Source organism: Hippopotamus amphibius, chromosome 8, assembly GCF_030028045.1.
Source record: "Hippopotamus amphibius kiboko isolate mHipAmp2 chromosome 8, mHipAmp2.hap2, whole genome shotgun sequence".
NCBI classification, from domain to species: Eukaryota; Metazoa; Chordata; class Mammalia; order Artiodactyla; family Hippopotamidae; genus Hippopotamus; species Hippopotamus amphibius.
Window position 1 is genome coordinate 103,624,509 of NC_080193.1, and position 19,754 is coordinate 103,644,262.

The 19,754-nt window shown below is 37.6% G+C and overlaps 1 protein-coding gene across 3 annotated transcripts in view; it reads left to right on the top strand.

Moving 5' to 3' along the window:
- The first annotated feature begins 372 nt into the window (after window positions 1-372).
- ORC2 (origin recognition complex subunit 2) overlaps window positions 373-19,754 on the top strand; it is a 48,645-nt gene continuing 29,263 nt past the window's right edge. For all 3 annotated transcript variants that reach the window (XM_057745340.1, XM_057745342.1, XM_057745341.1), the window contains exons 1-5: window positions 373-582; window positions 3,621-3,669; window positions 4,614-4,717; window positions 5,195-5,338; window positions 15,262-15,351. In XM_057745340.1, the coding sequence (XP_057601323.1) occupies window positions 4,621-4,717; window positions 5,195-5,338; window positions 15,262-15,351 (331 nt within the window). In that variant the 5' untranslated portion in view covers window positions 373-582; window positions 3,621-3,669; window positions 4,614-4,620. The remainder of the gene's footprint in view (window positions 583-3,620; window positions 3,670-4,613; window positions 4,718-5,194; window positions 5,339-15,261; window positions 15,352-19,754) is intronic.

Below are 19,754 nucleotides of genomic sequence, written 5' to 3' on the forward strand. Positions count from 1 at the left end.
TTAAAAGAAGGTATCCAGAGAAACCAATGAACATTTGTAGATTGCGTCAAGACAGCCCACTCAGCCCGCTCCACCTCCTCCAGTTTTCACAGAGCTAACCAGCACTTGCTTCTCTCGTCCCCGGAAGCGGAAAGAGAAAAGGCAAAGCCCGGAACCCAGCGCTTTTGGATTCCTTTTCCTCGGGTTTCTTATGGGCGGGGCCATCAGACCGGCGCTGACTGGCGGGCAGAGCCGTCGCTCTCAGCCGACTCCACTTCCTATTGGCTCCCCGGGGCTCCGCCTCCTGAGCAGGGCGGGAGATTCGGTGTGCAGCAGGGAGGGTTCCCATCCCCCCTGCCGGCCGCGGAGCGCCGTTACTCGACCCTGCGACCCTGCGACCCTGCGACCCTGCTGTTACACTGCATACAAGAATTTGGCCTTTCCCGCTGGGGCCGAAGCCACCTTCCCAGCGGCGACTGTTCAGCGAGGTAGCGTCCGGCAGGCACGAGGCGGCCGAAGCCGCGCCTGGCGGAGACCTGGCGGTGTGTGGTGGGGCGGCGGGGCAGCTTGCCTCCCTCCCCTGCTTAGCTCGGGGCTTGTGAGGTGAGTCTAGGTGCATCCAGTCCCCGGCCTTCGTCTCGGCACTCCGGGCAGGGTCGCTGCGGTTCCCCCTCAGCCCTCCCCAGGCTGCCCCCCGCCCCGCCTGCCCGAGGACCCTCGGCTGGCCGAGCGCAGCCAGCTGGTCAGTTGGTCAGTTGCCCAAGGCCCAGACCGAAGACAGTAAATACTTGTTGGGGTGAGAGGCTCCCTTTTTAAACACCGTTCCTCTGTCCAGCAGTGATGGGCTTTCTGTGCAAGGGATGTTTGTTACCAACATATCTGTTTCCCGGCTTGATGAGCCTTCTGCTTGCAGAGAGAGAGCTGTAAAAATCCATAACGAAAGTGGTAAGGTGTCCTGGGAGAGGAGCAGGTACAATTAGGGCTGAGGAGGAAGAGATCTTGCCCCAGAGCTACCACTGGATCGAGAACCCTTTGATGTCATCCCAGCCTTTAAGCACCAAATGAATTCTCCTAACTGAAAACAGTCACCCTGGGACGGTGCTTGGTTGTAAAATGTTGACAAACAGGTTCCTTTGGTAGAGCTTTTTAAGTTAAAAGGATGTTGGTGCATTACTTTTCGCTTTATAGCTGAAATCCTAATAGAACCACACTTCCCTTAAATTGCAATCTGAAGAAAAATAGCATGGCCCCACACCTTTGTGTGATGGCACTGCATATTAAATGGACATCATTCAACATTTTTCTGTTAGATGTGGTGATGAAACTTAACCAATAGTCGATCTAAGAAAGAAGTGGAAAATTTTATTTGAGCCAAATGGAGTTCTAACTCCGAGAACAGCCTCTCAGAAAGCTCCAAGCACTGTTGCTTTTGATCAGAGTCAAAGCACAGTTATGTGTTTTTGAGACTGTGTACATTAAATGGCATATTATTGACAGTTTACACAATCCAAATCTATACATACAAAGCAGATAGTGGGTCATGGGTCATCTTGACCCCTTGCAAGATTAAGAAGGAGGTTTATCTCCTAAGGAGGGCTGGGTAATGCAGATGCTCAATACACACTAAAGTGGAGGGAGGAGGCCCAAATAGGCAAAGAAAATTTTTATGTAAATTGTGTTTAAATATGTTTAAATCATCTTACCGTAAAACATGAATTTTATTTCTTCAGATGTTAGTTGGGATGTGGAGTTGTACAAGAGATCTGCAAGGTTGAGTTGAAGTTTAAAGTAAAAATACCCATAATAAGGAACCTAGTTAGCATTTTCATAGGCCAAGCACATGATCTCATTTAATCATCACAGCTTTGTCCCAAGTCACACAGTTGTTAAGTGTGGAGTTAAGATTGGAACCCAGGTTTATCTTATATTAAAATTGATGCATAGCCACTAAACTATACCACCTTCCTTTTTTAAAGGATTATGTTTTTTTTTTTTTTAATTTTAGTAAATCCTTTATTTGCTCTCAAATGAGAGTGTGTGCTGTTAACGCTCATTTGGTGCTGCTCTAATACCTTGTTAACTCCTTGAAGAGTCCACTTCAAAGTAAGCACCAAGACAGTGTGTTGAAGAGTAAATGGTCACTAAATATTTTCATTTTATTATGTGATTGTACTGGAGTTTTTTGTTTTTGTTTCCAGAAATTGTTGGAGAAGGAAGGAAAGGTTTCTTTCGAGGCTTTTGTAGAAATTTCAACTTTGTGATTCTGTACTATATAATAAGATGCCTTAAAATCTAGAAAAGGAAATTATGTATAAATGCATTTGGCTACAAACAAGGCAAAGTTAGGATGCCTCTGTCCAGATAATTCTTACATAAAATACCATAGGGAAATTGCTTAGGACAATATTCAGTTGTCTAGAACATTTGTTTTTAAATTTTCCTTGAAAATCTTTTTCCCCCTGAAGGAACCACTAAACTTTTGCTAATAAGAGTTATATAACTGACCTTTACTCCTTTTAATTGCCAGGAAGCTCAGAGCTAAAATTCTTTGTATGATTTTATTTTCTGCCTTTCTGTATATTTTCCCTGATCCAGGTTCCGTATTAGTATGTATAGTTTATCATTTGTTGTATTGCACTGCTTATTGTCATTGCTTCAAATCCTTTGTAGAACACAGCAGTATATAGTTTTAAATAATATAGACTGTGCTGCTTTTAAAAGTATGCTTGATAGAGCTTGTGATGTTTTAACCTAATGAACTGGAAACCTAGAGGAACTGTAGAAGTCCTTGGATATATGAACCACTGTGTGGGAAAATGATTAAACGTACTATGAATAGTTTCCAGAGGTCAAGACAAGCATTTAGGATAACAGAGTTGTATTTAATGGCAGAAGTGTAGTGTGTCATTTAATAAAATGATCAGTGTCTTTGGAATTAGTCAAGCTTGGGTTTCAGCCCCAACACACTTTCTAATTGTGTGAATTTGAGTAAGTAATTTAATATTTAACCTCAGTTTACTCATCTGTAAGTTAGGGGAATTATATATATTTTAACCACCTCGGAGAATCTAAGGATTTATTGATCTGGTGTACATAAAAGTGCTTAACACAATGACAAACAGCCCCTCAAAAAACTTTATCTTATACAGATAGAAGGAAATTGTGTTTCTTAATTTCATATGAATGTCTCATAGATGCATTAAACTTTTTCTCTAATAAACCCCCTTCCCCATAAGAAGCAGTATCATGACTAGAAAGTTGACCCAAAAGGATATGTTCTACTGGCAATGGTCATATAAATTATAGGTGAAGTATTATCTTTGTACACAAAGTATAAACCTAATAGAATTGTTGTGAGGATTAAATGAGAATACATATAGAATATTCAAAACTGTGTCTAACACATAGTAAGTGCTCAAATTTTGGCCTCCCTCCACCCACCTGCCCCCACAATTTATCTCTTCTCAGTCTCTAAGGCTTCCTGGCCAGAATGGTAATGGTCATTTTGCCCTTTACTGTGCCATCATAATAACTTTGGCTTTATAAGATCTGCCTTTATCTATTCATCTTGTTTGTTAAACTTCTTTGGTTGCTTTCGTTTTCCTGTTAGCTGGCTGACTGAGTTCTTTATCCAATTACAGGTGACTCTACTTGAATTTTCCAGCTGCAGAATATGTAGTACCTTTAAAGGTAAATGAAAACTGAGACAAATCATTTAAGTGTGCTAATTATAAAAAAAAACTTGGCAACATTTAGTCAGTTATTATCTGCATGCAAGTAACTTGACTCATGGGGGACTCAGTCAGTAGATCCTCTTGTCAGGAGAAAAGGCGTAAATAGGATTTATGAGAGAGAGAAGAGAGAAAAAAATTCTTTTTTTGAGTGAGCTGATTAGCTGACAACTAGTTGGAATCGTTGATTTGTTCAGGCATTAGCATTATAAGTGCTGAAACTGAATTTTGTCAGCGTAGCCGGAGTTGATCAAACTTTTGCTTGCCAAACCCTGGAATTTGTTCAGTGAAGAACTGACAATAAGTATTGGAAAGAGTCATGCTTACTGTTTAGTTACCGAGAGACCTAGAAAACCATGTTCATGATTGTAAAGTTGTTTGGTGAGCATGCAATTTAATAGTAAAAGGTGGGGGGTAGGATGCTTGAGGATTATTTGATCTAGGCTTGGTGCACCAGTGAAGATCACAGACTTCCCCCAATGGATTATATCTTTCTAGTGAACAGATGTTAAAATCCACCAAACCATTATTCTTTGTTTGGCTGCCCCTCTTCTAAACTCTCATGTATTAACCTCCCCCTTTCTAATAATGTTGTTATTCTGTAAATTGGTTAGAACTGTTTTTTACAGGCAGAATTGTTTTCTTGTCGTGTTTTAGTTGCCTTGATTGGATTTGGCTTTTTCCTAATCTCAGGCACTTTTTCCTCTCTTCCATTTTTCAGATAAAGAATTGAGTTACTTATTATCAAAAACATAAAATCAATACAATAATGAATAATGTATTTTTCATACTTAAAGACTTTATAAAATATTATGCAAATACTTGTATTCATTATGTGAATCTTTATTTGGCTGTTGATATGAATTTTTCATCACTTTTGAGTGCTTTATTGCTTTTGTTTAGGTTTGCAATGATGAGCAAGCTGGAATTAAAGGAAGACAAGATGCTGGAGGTTCAGTTTGTGGGAGATGATGATGTTCTTAATCACATTCTTGATAGAGAAGGAGGTACTGAATGATTATACAATTGAAGGGATGCTTGTATAATGGTTATGTATTATGTCACTTTTAAAAATAGTTTAATCTTCTACTTTGAAAATATAGCACAGAATATTTGATCTAGTAAGGCTGCAAATAAAAACTACGTTAATTTTTAGTTTATTCCATTCAAAATGTATTGAAAATTAAAAATAATAAAGCCTCATCTAATGTGAAATGTTCAGTAATGGTGGTAAGTGATAATCACCCATTGTAATTAAAATGTGTGGTTATTTTGACCACCCAAAATATATAATTTCAAGGTTTTGGTTTTTTTAACTTATATAAGCTGGAAGAGAGGTCTTTACTTGAATCAAAGAGAAAACACTGACTTTTTTTTCCAGCATTTAAATAATGACAATATAATAGTATAGTTTATTTATTTAAATGTAGTGTTTAGAAAGAATTTATAGCTGACATGTTCTAATTCTTTGGATGTTCTTATAGGAGCTAAAATTAAAAAGGAGCGAGCCCAGCTTTTGGTCAACACAAAAAAGATTGTAAAGAAGCCAGAATATGATTTGGAGGAAGATGATCAGGAAGTTTTAAAAGATCAGAACTATGTGGAAGTTTTAGGACATGATGTTCAAGGTATTTGGTTGGGGGCGGGGAGAGGGGGTTGGAGTTGGGAATGTACACTCAGATTTCTGTGAGTAGCCAGAATTGCTTTGCAGGATACATAAAAGTAGTCTGGTAGGTTAGGCAACATTGTGCTACAATTTTTTTCCCAGTTTTTTAAATTGTAAAGTATACGTAACATAAAATTTACCATCTTTACCATTTTTAAGTGTACAGTTCAGTTATATTAAATATATTCATAATGTTGTGCTACTGTCACCACCATCCATCTCCAAAACTGTTTTTATCTGGTGTGCTGTATTATTTTATTTCTCATCAAAAAAGCATTACTAGGGCTTCCTAGGTGTCACAGTGGTTAAGAATCCGCCTGCCAGTGTAGGGGACATAGGTTCGATCCCTGCTCCGGGAAGATTCCACATGCCTCGGAGCAGCTAAGCCCGCACACCACAACTGTTGAGCCTGTGCTCTAGAGCCCGTGAGCCACAATTATTGAGCCCCTGTGCCGCAACTACTGAAGCCCACGTGCCTAGAGCCCATGCTCTGCCACAAGAGAAGCCATGGCAATGAGGAGCCTGCGCACCACAACGAAGAGTAGCCCCCGTTCACCGCAACTAGAGAAGGCCCGTGCGCAGCAACAAAGACCCAACAGAGCCAACAAGTAAATAAATAAATAAATTTATAAATAAAAAATGTAATAATAAATTAAAAATAAAAAAGCATTACTTCAGATTTTTTCTTTACAGTTGGAAAGGTTGGAAACACTGAGTTTGTAGTATAGGTTTTTTTAATCTATATATAGTTCTTTGGTTTTTTTTTAAACAACCAGTCTGGTGCTTAAATATTTGTAGAAAGATAGAGTCTTCAGACCAAGCACTCTAAAGTTATTTTTTTTTAAATATTTGTAATTTTAACTAATTTGAAGTAATTTCGTATAGCAAGTCACTTTATTATTACCTTGAGCTTCTTCACAGAAATAGTTCGGAGGAAGATTCCAAGAAGTAATGTTTACCAACCTAGGCATGCTAGTGTTATGTTTTTTTACACCTAAGCCAGTTTTCTGCCAGATTATGCTTAAAAACTTTTAGGATTGAATTATAATTTGTTTAACTTAGGGCTCAAAGAGCACAGATTAATATTAGGGTGCAAGGAGCACAGATCTACTTAAATCAACTTAAAAAAATAAAGATCAAGGAACAAAACCAGTATTGTTGGACACTAGGGGCATTGGAACTGGGAGCACATTAAGAAATGGGGACTTTGCTTTCATGGATCTCCTGGTCTCCCCCATGTCATCTCTGTGCATCAGCTCTGTTCTCTCTGTGCCACCTGTCTCCCTCATGTACATGTCTTTTACGCTCTCATATGTGACTTATAAATGGCCATTGTGACTATTCCCAACCTTTGTTTTCACTTCTTGAGTGATATTGCTTCTGGATTTGTTCCTTGTTAAATGACATGATATAAAAAACAACTACTGTCCCTCAGTAGGCTTACTGGTCAGGGTAGATTCTCTTAAAAGTGTCCCTAACTAGACAGTTGACATTTTTAGGGCATATTCTGAATAGAACTTTGGATTCTTGACTGTGGTGTCAAGAGATTGAAAACAATATTTTTTCTTAAGTGTTTTCTTTAAAGTAGTTGTAGAAACTCAGTACTTCTAACCTTTTTCATGTAATAGCACCCACAGCAAAAGATATTTGGAGGCACACTGAAATAAAGAAGAAAATGTGGGATTTCCCTGGCAGTCGAGGGTCCTGGTTAGGGCTTGGCACTTTTACAGCCGTGGTCCAGGTTCAGTCCCTGGTGCGGCCAAAAAAGAAAAAAGAAAAGAGGAAAATGCTCCAGACCAGGGACAAATGCCTTGGGCTTCTGACCCCTGTTCCTACCCACTCTGCAGGCCCTGACTGCATCCGCAGAGGCCTGAGAGGATCAATACTCAGCACACCTGTAACCCACATCTTTAATCTCTGCACACCAGTTGGGGAACTTTGCTTTAAAGCAGCATTTGTCAACCTTTTAAAAATTATCCTGTAAGGAACCTTTCTAGACTTTTTCTCCTTATCACCCCCACCCATGAAATTTCAGTACTACATATATGCTGTATATCTCTTTATGTACTATGACCCTCTGGAGGGCCACAGACCATTGCAATGTCTAAGATGTTTTCCACACTCCCCCTCCTCCCATTAAGAGCCATTTCCGTTGCATCAGGAGCAATATTATTCCTGTTGAGAATGCATGCCGTAAGAACATGGACCTGTTGACAGTTTGGTGTGTGTCTGTCTATCTGCACATGCATGCAGACACATAAGTTTGTCTCCTGAGTCCAAGAAATGGGGCTGTTCATTTGGCTATGGGCATGTCCAACAGAGGAGCCCATGACTTATAGTTAAGTCTTGCAAACATGACTTTTCCTGTTTTGCTTTCTTTTTTCTTATTTGCCAGAGTGTGTATAGGGGTGGAGAGTCATGTTTCAGATAAGGTATAGAAAGGACAGTTTTCTTTTTAAAAAAAAAAAAAAATTTATTTATTTATTGGCTGTATTGGGTCTTTGTTGCTGCACGGGCTTTCTCTGGTTGCAGTGAGCAGGGGCTACTCTTCGTTGCGGTGCACAGGCTTCTCATTGTAGTGATTTCTCTTGTTGTGGAGCATGGGCTCTAGGTGCAGGGGTTCAGTAGTTGTGGCATGTGGGCTCAATAATTGTGGCTCATGAGCTCTAGAGCACAGGCTCAGTACTTGTGGCGCACCGGCTTGGTTGCTCCGTGGCATGTGGGATCTTCCCGGACCAGGGCCCAAACCCGTGTGCCCTGCATTGGCAGGTGGATTCTTAACCACCGTGCCACCTAGGAAGTCCCTGTAGAATTTATTTTAATTAACTTGTAGAAAAGAGAAATACATCATTTTTTCGACATAATCTCCTTGCTTTTCAATACACTTTGTCCATCTGTTAGCAAGCTTTCGTATTTCCTCATTAAAAAATGTTTTAGGCTGAGCTGTGAGCCACAAATGCACAGCTGTCATCAGAAGTGAATCTTTGTCCTCATAGGGCTGCTTTCAGGGGACCAAACAAGGGAAAGTCTGATGGAGCAAGATCAGAACTATAGGGAGGATGCTTTAACACCTCAAAACGAAGTTTTTGCAGAGTGTTGACAGTGTGGGCATAAGTGCAGACGTGTACACTCAGACCACAAAAAACGAATCACTGCATGCTGTTCTTTCATGCAAATCACAAGTGGGGCACCCATTTTTGCTCGCACCACAGTTACAAATGAACTGATGTAGCACGTTCACACCTGCACAGCAGTGACTGGGGAGACAGTAGCCTTGAATGGAAAGCACCAATAAGACAGTGTGGCCAACAAAAGTTTTAATTTTTGACTCACCCTTGTATATGTATAGCCGATTCACTTTGCTGTACAGCAGAAACTAACACAACATTGTAAAACAACTATACTCTGATAAAAATTAATAAGAAAAATAATGCTACTAGGAACATGGGTGTACAGATATCTCTGTGAGATCTTGATTTGAATTCTTCTGGGAATATTCCCAAAGTAGAATTGCTGGATCATATAGTAATTCTATTTTGAATTTTTTGAGTAGCCACCATACTGTTTTCCATAGCAGCTATATCATTTTGCATTTCTACCAACAATGCACAAGGGTTCCAGTTTCTCCACATTTTCACCAACACGTCGTTTCTGTTTATTTTTTTTTATTAATAGCCATCCCAATGAGTGTGTAGTGGTAGTGTTATTTCTTTCTAAATTTAGCATATTGTTAAATTCTTAGAGGTATTCTCTGGACCAAAAAAAACTCTAATAACTGAATAATAATATATTCTAATCTATAAATAATACAGAGTTTCCTCTATTAGACTTCTGAATTATTTCTAAGTTTTTATTATTATAACTAACGCAGTAGTGATTACCCTTGAACATAGATCTTTGCTCAGATGTCTTATATTTTTCATCAGAGACTCCTAGAATAGAAATATTGGTGAAAGTATATGAACTTAATATAAAAAAAAAAGAAAGTATATGAAATTTATAAGGCTTACATATTGCTAAATTACTTTCCAGGAAGATTGTATCAACTAGTATTAAGATTCCTCATCAGCATTAAACATTTTTTCTTTTATTTATTAGCCAATTTAATTTCTTCTGTGAATTGTATTATGTTCATAGTTTTTTTGGTATTGTGTATTTTGAGTAATTTTAAAACTTTAAAAAGTTTTATTTATATGTTATACTAAATCCCTGTCAGCCAAATGTGATTAGAGCCATTGTTACTTGGTCAATTTATCAAAATATCAGAAAAAGGAAATCATAAAAATAATTATATACTCTAAACATTTTGTTTTATATATAAACATATATGTAGATATTTATGTATCATAGTCTTTTCTTTGAATATAAATTTGCCAGAAGTCAGCTGGTTGAAGAGCAACAGCACCTTTTTGTTTTGGTTTTGGGGTTTTTTTTTTAGGTATCATATCCATAGTGTATTATCTAGGATTTCAAGTTTTATTTCCTTCCATTAGATCGATCATTTAAAGACACTTCTTTTTATTTTTTAAAATTTATTTATTTATTTAATTATTGGCTGCGTTGGGTCTTCGTTGCTGTCGCAAGCTTTCTCTCTAGTTGTGGTGAGTCGGGGCTTCTCTTGTTGTGGAATATGGGCTTTAGCCATGTGAACTTCAGTAGTTGTGGCACTCGAGCTCAGTAGTTGTGGCTCACGGGGGCTCTAGAGAGCAGGCTCAGTAATTGTGGCACATGGGCTTAGTTGCTTCGTGGCATGTGGGATCTTTCCAGACCAGGGCTTGAACCTATGTCCCCTGCATTGGCAGGCAGATTCTTAACCACTGCGCCACCAGGGAAGTCCTAAAGATACTTCTGATGCAATCTGAGTGTAGTGTGCTTTTATGTTTTTTTAAAATTTTTTCTTAAATCTTTTATAGTTTCTCATCCATACCTAATTTGAAATCAGTTATTTTAGTTAATAACTTTTATCAAGTCTTTCTACAGCATTTAATTAATTAATTTAATTTTTAAAATTTATTTATTTATTGGCTGCATTGGGTCTTTGCTGCTGCACGCAGGCTTTCTCTAGTTGCAGCGAGCAGGGACTACTCTTCATTGCAATCGCGGGCTTATTATTGTGGTGGCTTCTCTTGTTGCAGAGCACGGGCTCTAGGTGCACAGGCTTCAGCAGTTGCGGCACGTGGGCTCAATTGTTGTGGCTCACGGGCTTTAGAGCACAGGCTCAGTAGTTGTGGTGGACGGGCTTAGTTGCTCCATGGCATGTGGGATCTTCCCGGACCAGGGATTGAACCTATTCCCTATTCCCTGCATTTGCAGGTGGATTCTTAACCACTGCACCACCAGGGACGTTCTACAGCATTTGATTTAGTTTACATAGAAACTACTTGATATTTTTTATTCATATTTTGTTTGTGTGCCAAACATTTAATTAAATTACATAATTACAGTGACAAGTTCTCCATAAACAGACTTATCCATGTGTGCATATTATAGATATGTGATAGAGGTAGCTTTGCAGATCACTAGGCTAAGGATGAACTGGTCAATAAATGGTGTTGGGACAATTGAGTATACTTATGAAAAAAATAAATTGGATTTCTAACCATCATGATAAACAACTTAATTACCTTAATTAAAGATTTGTACATGAAAAGCAAATTGTAAATACTTTTACAGGAAAATATAAGAGGGGACTTCCCTGGTGGCACAGTGCTTAAGAATCCACCTGCCAATGCAGGGGACACAGGTGGAATCTCTGGTCTGGGAAGATCCCGCATGTGTGGAGCAACTAAGCCCATGTGCCACAACTACTGAGCCTGCGCTCTAGAGCCTGCGAGCCACAACTACTGAAGCCTGTGTGCCTGGAGCTGGTGCTCTGCAACAAGAAAAGCCACCTCAATGAGAAGCCTGCGACTGCAATGAAGAGTAGCCCCTGCTCACCGCAAGTAGAGAAAGACCACATGCAGCAACGAAGACCCAACGCAGCCTAAAATAAATAAGTAAATAAATAAATAAATTTATTTTTAAAAAAGAAATGTAAGAGAATATGGCTTTGTTCTTAATTATAGAAGAATTTCTTTAAAAATGTGTAATCAAAAGAAAAGGTTGACAAACTAAAATTCAGAACTTCTCAAGAAGACAAACCACAGCTAGGAGAAAATATTGCAAAAGACATATCTATTAAAGAACTATTACCCAAAATATACAAAGAGCTCTTAAAACTCAATAAGAAAACGAACAACCTGGTTAAAAAATGGGCAAAGGACCTGGACATCTCACATAGGTAGAAGATAAGCATATGAAAAGATGTTCAACATTATATGTCATTAAGGAATTGCAAATTCAGACAGCAGTGGGATACCACTACACACCTATTAGAATGGCCAGAATCCAAAATATTGACAACACCAAATGCTGAGAGAGATGTGGAGCAACAGGAACCCATATTTTACTAGGGGGAATGCAAAATGGTGCAGCTCATTGGAAGACAGTGTGTTAGTTTGCTGCAAACTAAACGTATTCTTACCATGTGACCCAGCGGTTGTGTTCCTTCGTATTTACTCAAATGAGTTGAAATCTTTTGTCCACCTGAAAACCTGCACACAGATGTTTGTAGAGCTTTGTTCATAATTGCTAACGCTTAGAAGCAACCAAGAAGTCAACAAGAGTAAATAAACTGATAGATCCAAGCAGTGGAATATTATTCAGTGCCAAACAAACAAACAAAAATTAAAGTTATCAATCTATGAAAAGACATGGTGGAGCCTTAAATGCATATTATTAATTAAAGAAGTCAATCTAAAAAGGCTACATACTGTTTGATTCCAACTCTGTGGCATTCTGGAAAAGGCAAAACTATACAGACAGTAAAAAAAAAACATTGGTTGCCAAGGGTCAGGGGAAAGGAAAGAATGAATAGATGGAGTACAGAGGATTTTTAGGGCAGTGAATCTATAATGGTGGATACGTGTCATCATACTTGTGTCAAAACCTATACAACGTGCAACAGCAAAAGTAAACTGTAATGTAAACTGTGGATGCTGGGTGATTATGACATCAGCATAGGTTCGTCGATTCTAACAAATGTTCCACTCTGTTTTATTTTTTTTAATTTTATTTATTTATTCATTTTGTTTGTTTTTTCACAAATGTACCATTCTGGTGTGAGATATTGCTAATGCGGGAGGCTGTGGATATGTAGGGTGGAAAATATATGGGAAATCCCTGTACCTTCCACTTGAGTTGGCTGTGAACCTAAAACTGCTCTAAAAAATAAAGTCAATTTTTTAAAAATTCAGTACTTCTCTTTATCAAATGACATTATCAAGAAGTGAAAAGGCAAGACAGGGTAGAGAACATATTTCTTCTTGTGGAAATAAGAAACACGTAAAAAGGTGTTCAGCTTCATTAGTGACTAGGGAAAGGGAAATTAAAACGCTTTCCCCGTGAGATTCATCTTGTACCCACTAGATTGGCAAAGATTAAGGAGTTTAGATAATACCAAGTGTTTGTACATATACACATCAGTGGGAACTCTTAAGCAATAAGGAGAACAAACGTTTCAAAAAAGGTTGGCACTTTAATAAACTCATTAAAAGTTTGGCACACTAATAACCCATTACATGTTAACATAAATTACATATATTTTGATGAAAAATAACTATTTCAAAAAAATTATTGAAGAGGGCATTGTTTTACATTTTTGCCAATCTCTTTAGTGTCTGGCTTAATGGAAAACAGCTGGATTTTCTTTTTTTGTTTTTCTATTTTATTTCCTTTGTTTTTTCCTAAGAACTTTTATTGAGATACAGTTAACATACAATAAACTGCATATATTTAGAGTGTACAATTTGGTGTTTTTTTTCTTATTAGTAATGTATATATATGGCAATCCCAATCTCCCAATTCATTGCCCCCCAACCGTCCCCGCTTTCCCCACTTGGTGTCCATGTTTGTTCTCTATATCTGGGTCTCTGTTTCTGCCTTGCAAACCAGTTGATTTGTAACACTTTTCTATATTCCCCATATATGTGTTAATATATGATATTTGTTTTTCTCTTTCTGACTCACTTCACTCTGTATGACAGTCTCTAGGTCCATCCATGTCTCTACAAATGTCCCAGTTTCATTGCATTTCACAGCTGAGCAATATTTAATTGTATATATGTACCACATCTTCTTTACCCATTCATCTGTTGATGGACATTTAGATTGCTTCCATGACCTGGCTATTGTAAATAGTGCTGCAATGAACATTGGAGTGCATGTGTCTTTTTGAATTATGGTGTTCTCTGGGTATATGCCCAGCAGTGGGATTGCTGGGTCATATGGTAACTCTATTTTTAGTTTTTCAAGGAACCTTCATACTGTTCTCCATAGTGGCTGTATCAATTTACATTCCCACCAACAGTGCAAGAGTGATCCCTTTTCTCCACACCCTCTCCAGCATTTATGTTTGTAGATTTTCTGATGATGCCCATTCTAACCGGTGTGAGGTGATACCTCATTGTAGTTTTGATTTACATTTCTCTAATACTTAGTGATGTTGAGCAGCTTTTCATGTGCCTCTTGGCCATCTGTATGTCTTCTTTGACTAAACGCCTATTTAGGTCTTCTGCCCATTTCTGATTGGATTGTTTGGTTTTTTGATATGGAGCTGGATGAACTGTTTATATATTTTGGAGATTAATCCTTTGTCTGTTGATTCGTTTGCAAATATTTTCTCCCATTCTGAGGGTTGTCTTTTCATCTTGCTTATAGTTTCCTTTGCTGTGCAGAAGCTTTGAAGTTTCATTAGGTCCCACTTATTTATCTTTGTTCTTATTTCCATTACTCTAGGGAGTGGATCAAAAAAGATCTCGCTGTGATTTATGTCAAAGAGTGTTCTTCCTTTGTTTTCCTCTAAGAGTTTTATAGTGTCTGGCCTTACATTTAGGTCTTTAATCCATTTTGAGTTTATTTTTGTGTATGGTGTTAGGGAGTGTTCTAATTTCATTCTTTTACATGTAGCTGTCCAGTTTTTGCAGCACCACTTATTAAAGAGGCTGTCTTTTCACCATTGTATATCCTTGGCTCCTTTGTCATAAATTAATTGACCAACAGCTGGACTTTCATATCCGCTCACACATTCTGTTAGCTGACAGGGTGGTGATGTCACCACACATCATGTAGTCTCTGGAATACCTCACTATACAATTTTTTTTTTTCTCGCTATACACTCTTTATTGAGAGTTGGAAAGTCAGATCTTGTCTTGGTGTTACTATGAAACACTTTCGGCCTCAGGGACCTCAGAGACGCCCTACCCGCCTCCGCCCAACAGACTACATTTTGAGAATCGCTGTGCTGGAGAGTAGACTACTAGCCATGAGTGTCCAGTATGTTGTAGGTAGCAGTTGTTACTTAAAGGGAAGATTAAAGAATGAAATTAAGTGGGGGTCTTTAGTTGAAAGTAAGAGAACTTCTATCATGTAACAACTGTATTTAAATCTCAACCTCAGTTAACCATTGTACCTTGCACATTTGCTTCAAGAAAGAAGCGTAACAAAGTCCCTTTTGTCCTCTCTCATCAGGGGCAACTTCTGTCATGAATTGAATGCATATTCCTCTAGTCTGGAGGGGTTTTTTTAGTGGGCTTTTTATTGTTGTGTATATATATATATACTTTTGTGTATCTGTGAATAACGTGTTTTCTGTGTTTTAAAATTTATATAAACAGTATCAGTCTGTTATGTATTTTAAATCTTTTATTTATAAATATATATTGTTAAACCTTTATGCAAGACAGTGAGGGGTACAAATCCTAAATTTTTACTTAAAATTTTATCTTTTTTTTCCTGTTAATTAACCTCACCCATTTTTCCTAAATTTATGTTGCATTTTTCTTTCAGAATCCTTGAAGAATGGCTCTACCACAGATGGTGGGAATAAAGTTTATTCTTTTCAGAATAGAAAGCACCCTGAAAAGATGGCTAAATTAGGTATGTTGCTTTTCTGACTTCTGTAATCACTATTCACCTTTTCTAAGAAGGTGTATTTAACCACATTTTCCACTATTACACCCCATTGTGCTCACTAAAGGAATGATGAGGGATGTCATTTTATATTATATTTTCAAGCATACTTAAAGTCATTAGTTTTTTTCATGCTCAGATGTCTTCTATCCTTAGCTGGGTTCTAAGCTTATAGTAGAAACCCTGTCTTAGATTCCTTCCCAAACATCTAGCATAGGTTCTTAGCAAAATTTTATTAAGTAAATGAGTGACTTAAGTCACACAGAGATATTCTGAATTTATTGAATAAGAGTTTTACACCATATGTAGGAGAAAAGTGTTGTTTGTATTATAGAAAATTATTTATATAAAATTGTTAGGAATGGGCTGTTCTAACATTTTTCTTACCCAGGTTACCACTTATACTAATTACACATGAATTACTGATTTTCAGAGAACTAGACTTAAATAAATTATACATAACATTAAAATGAAACTGGCAATTTAATTCTTTTGAAAAATTCAGATGACACTATACTTGGATCCTGTGGCATGAGGGCTCATCAGTTTTGAAAGCTTTGAGGAAAGGAAATAACATGTGAAAGCACTTTAAAATTAAAGAGATCCATAAGTATATGGAAGTTTGGGAATACCAAAAAGTTAAGAGCAAGGAGATAATAATTAACTACCTGGCAAAATATAGTCATTGTATAGGAAGACTTACAATCTATAATTATAGAACATCTATATATATGTCTTAAGTGGTGTATTTTTATGCAATCATTGTAGCCAGTGAGCATTTAAACATTCAAGGTCAAATGAATATCGCACATTTTGAGCATTGGCACTGCTGAGGGACATATAAGAAGTGATTATAAGACTTGTGTTTCTGAACATAATACAGTTTAAGCATTTGCAAAGTTCAGTTTTTCTGAAAGGTATAATATTATATGCATCATTAATTTTGAACCTAACATTGTACATATAATAATTTACACTAATTGATGTGTTTCTTAGAGTTTATTATCTACATCAAGAAATTAAAAAAAATTTTGATACAAATGAACTTATTTACGAAACAGAAATAGACTCACAGACATAGAAAACAAACTTATGATTACCAAAAGGGAGGGTGGGGGGGAGGAATAAATTAGGAGGTTGGTATTAACAGATACACACTACTATATAGAAAACATAAACAACAAGGACCTACTGTATAGCACAGGAACTACACTCGATATTTTATAGTAACCTACATGGGAAAAGAATCTGAAAAATCGGAATCACTTTGCTGTACACCTGAAACTATAATACAACTTTTTAAATCAACTATGCTTCAATAAAAAATAAATTTAAAAAAAAAGAAAAAAATTTTGATCTGTAAAAATGACTGAATTCTTTGTAGGATCTCTAAGAAGCCAGAGGAAAATGCTAATGTAATTATTAGAGAAAAGATCATATAGACAGCAAGGCCAAAGTGAAACCCTAAGGACAATGACTCATTGGAGAAAGAGGAGAACTAATAGTGGAAGGAAGAATGGAACCTCAGTGGAGTAATCAAAGTAGAAGCTCCCTGAGTGGATAATGAATATGCACATAACTGCAGTGATACATCTCATATCTGTATGTGATGTGAGGAACTAAAGTACTGTTATGATGGACATTTCTGTCATCACACCTGAAAGAAATACACAGTCATGAGAAGATAGTTTTCTGGATAGTTTAAGACTGATCATACTTTCCAAAATCTGTGTTTAGTTAGGACCTGTGTTTAGTGATGATGCTCTTTGACTCATTAAATATTGTTGCTAATTGTGTTTACATCTAAATATATCAATGAAATAGAATGCCTTAATATTTTTAAATAAGTTATGATCTGTCAGAAAATCATATATTACTCTGAGTATAAAAGATGACTATTTAAATATAATTGGACTAACCAAGATGTAGGGCTAGAAATAGACCAGGAGCTAGAGGAAGGCTTTGTAAGATACAGAGAACACTTCCAGAATGAATAAATAAATGCAAAGAAAGAGGGACTTCCCTGGTGGTCCAGTGGTAAAGAATCTGCCTTCCAGTGCAGGGGACATGGGTTCCGATCCCTGGTTGGGGAACTAAGATCCCATATGCCTCGGGGCAGCTAAGCCTGTGTGCCACAACTACCTAGCTCTCACGCCTCAACAAGAGAGCCCACAAGCTGCAAACTACAGAGCCCATGTACCCTGGAGCCTGCGTGCCACAACTAGAGAGAAGCCCGCTTGCCTCAACAAAGATCCCGCATGTCTCAACTAAGACCCAAAGCAGCCAAAAAGATAAATAAATAAAATGAATAAAGTTTTTTAAAAAAATGCAAAGAAAGAGACTTCCCTGGTGGCACGGTAGTTAAGAATCTGCCTGCCAATGCAGGGGACACGGGTTCGATCCCGGCTCTGGGAAGATCCCACATGCTGCAGAGCAGCTAAGCCCGTGTGCCACAACTATTGAGTCAATACTCTAGAGCCCATGTGCCACAACTACTGAAGCCTGCATGCCTAGAGCCTGTGCTCTGCAACAAGAGAAGCCACCTCATTGAAAAGCCTGTGCACCTCAATGAAGAGTAGCCCCTGCTTGCTGCAACTAGAGAAAGTCCGTGCTCAGCAATGAAGACCCAACATAGCCAATAAATAAATAAATGAATAAATAAATAAATATATTTTTTAAAATGCAAAGAAAGAGCAAAGGTAGAATTACCACATAGAGAGGGCAAGGACAGTAAGGAGTTCAACTACCCTGGAGAAAGAGATGAATTGAGACTAGATTGGTTAGATAGGATCACATAATAACTTTTTTTTTAAGAACTTTTATTGAGATACAATTGACATACAATAAACTGCATATATTTAAATGTATAATTTGATTTTTTTTTCTTATTAGTAATGTATATATGGCAATCCCAGTCTGCCAGTTCATCCCCCATCCCTGCTTTTCCCACTTGGTTTGTTCTCTACATCTGTGTCTCTATTTCTGCCTTGTAAACCAGTTGATTTGTACCATTTTTCTATATTCTGCATATACATGTTAATATATGATATTTGTTTTTCTCTTTCTGACTCACTTCACTTTGTATGACAGTCTCTAGGTCCATCCATGTCTCTACAAATGTCCCAATTTGTTCCTTTTTACAGCTGAGCAATATTTCATTGTATATATATACCACATCTTCTTTACCCATTCATTTGTCGATGGACATTTAGATTGCTTCCATGACCTGGCTATTGTAAATAGTGCTGCAGTGAACATTGGAGTGCATGTGTCTTTTTGAATTATGGTGTTCTCTGGGTATATGCCCAGCAGTGGGATTGCTGGGTCATGTGGTAACTCTATTTTTAGTTTTTCAGGGAGCCTCCAACTGTTCTCCATAGTGGCTGTATCAATTTACATTCCCACCAACAGTGCAAGAGTGATCCCTTTTCTCCACACCCTCTCCAGCATTTATGTTTGTAGATTTTCTGATGATGCCCATTCTAACCGGTGTGAGGTGATACCTCATTGTAGTTTTGATTTACATTTCTCTAATACTTAGTGATGTTGAGCAGCTTTTCATGTGCCTCTTGGCCATCTGTATGTCTTCTTTGACTAAACGCCTATTTAGGTCTTCTGCCCATTTCTGATTGGATTGTTTGGTTTTTTGATATGGAGCTGGATGAACTGTTTATATATTTTGGAGATTAATCCTTTGTCTGTTGATTCGTTTGCAAATATTTTCTCCCATTCTGAGGGTTGTCTTTTCATCTTGCTTATAGTTTCCTTTGCTGTGCAGAAGCTTTGAAGTTTCATTAGGTCCCACTTATTTATCTTTGTTCTTATTTCCATTACTCTAGGGAGTGGATCAAAAAAGATCTCGCTGTGATTTATGTCAAAGAGTGTTCTTCCTTTGTTTTCCTCTAAGAGTTTTATAGTGTCTGGCCTTACATTTAGGTCTTTAATCCATTTTGAGTTTATTTTTGTGTATGGTGTTAGGGAGTGTTCTAATTTCATTCTTTTACATGTAGCTGTCCAGTTTTTGCAGCACCACTTATTAAAGAGGCTGTCTTTTCACCATTGTATATCCTTGTTTCCTTCATCATAGATTAGTTGACCATAGTTTATCTCTGGGCTTTCTATCCTGTTCCATTGATCTATAGTTCTTTGTTTGTGCCAGTACCATATTGTCTTGATTACTGTAGCTTTGTAGTATAGTCTGAAGTCAGGGAGTCTGATTCCTCTAGCTCCATTTTTTCCCCTCAAGATTGCTCTGGTTATTTGGGGTCTTTTGTGTCTCCACACAAATTTTAGGAATTCTGTTCTAGTTCTGTAAAAAATGCCATTGGTAATTTGATAGGGATTGCATTGAATCTGTAGATTGCTTTGGG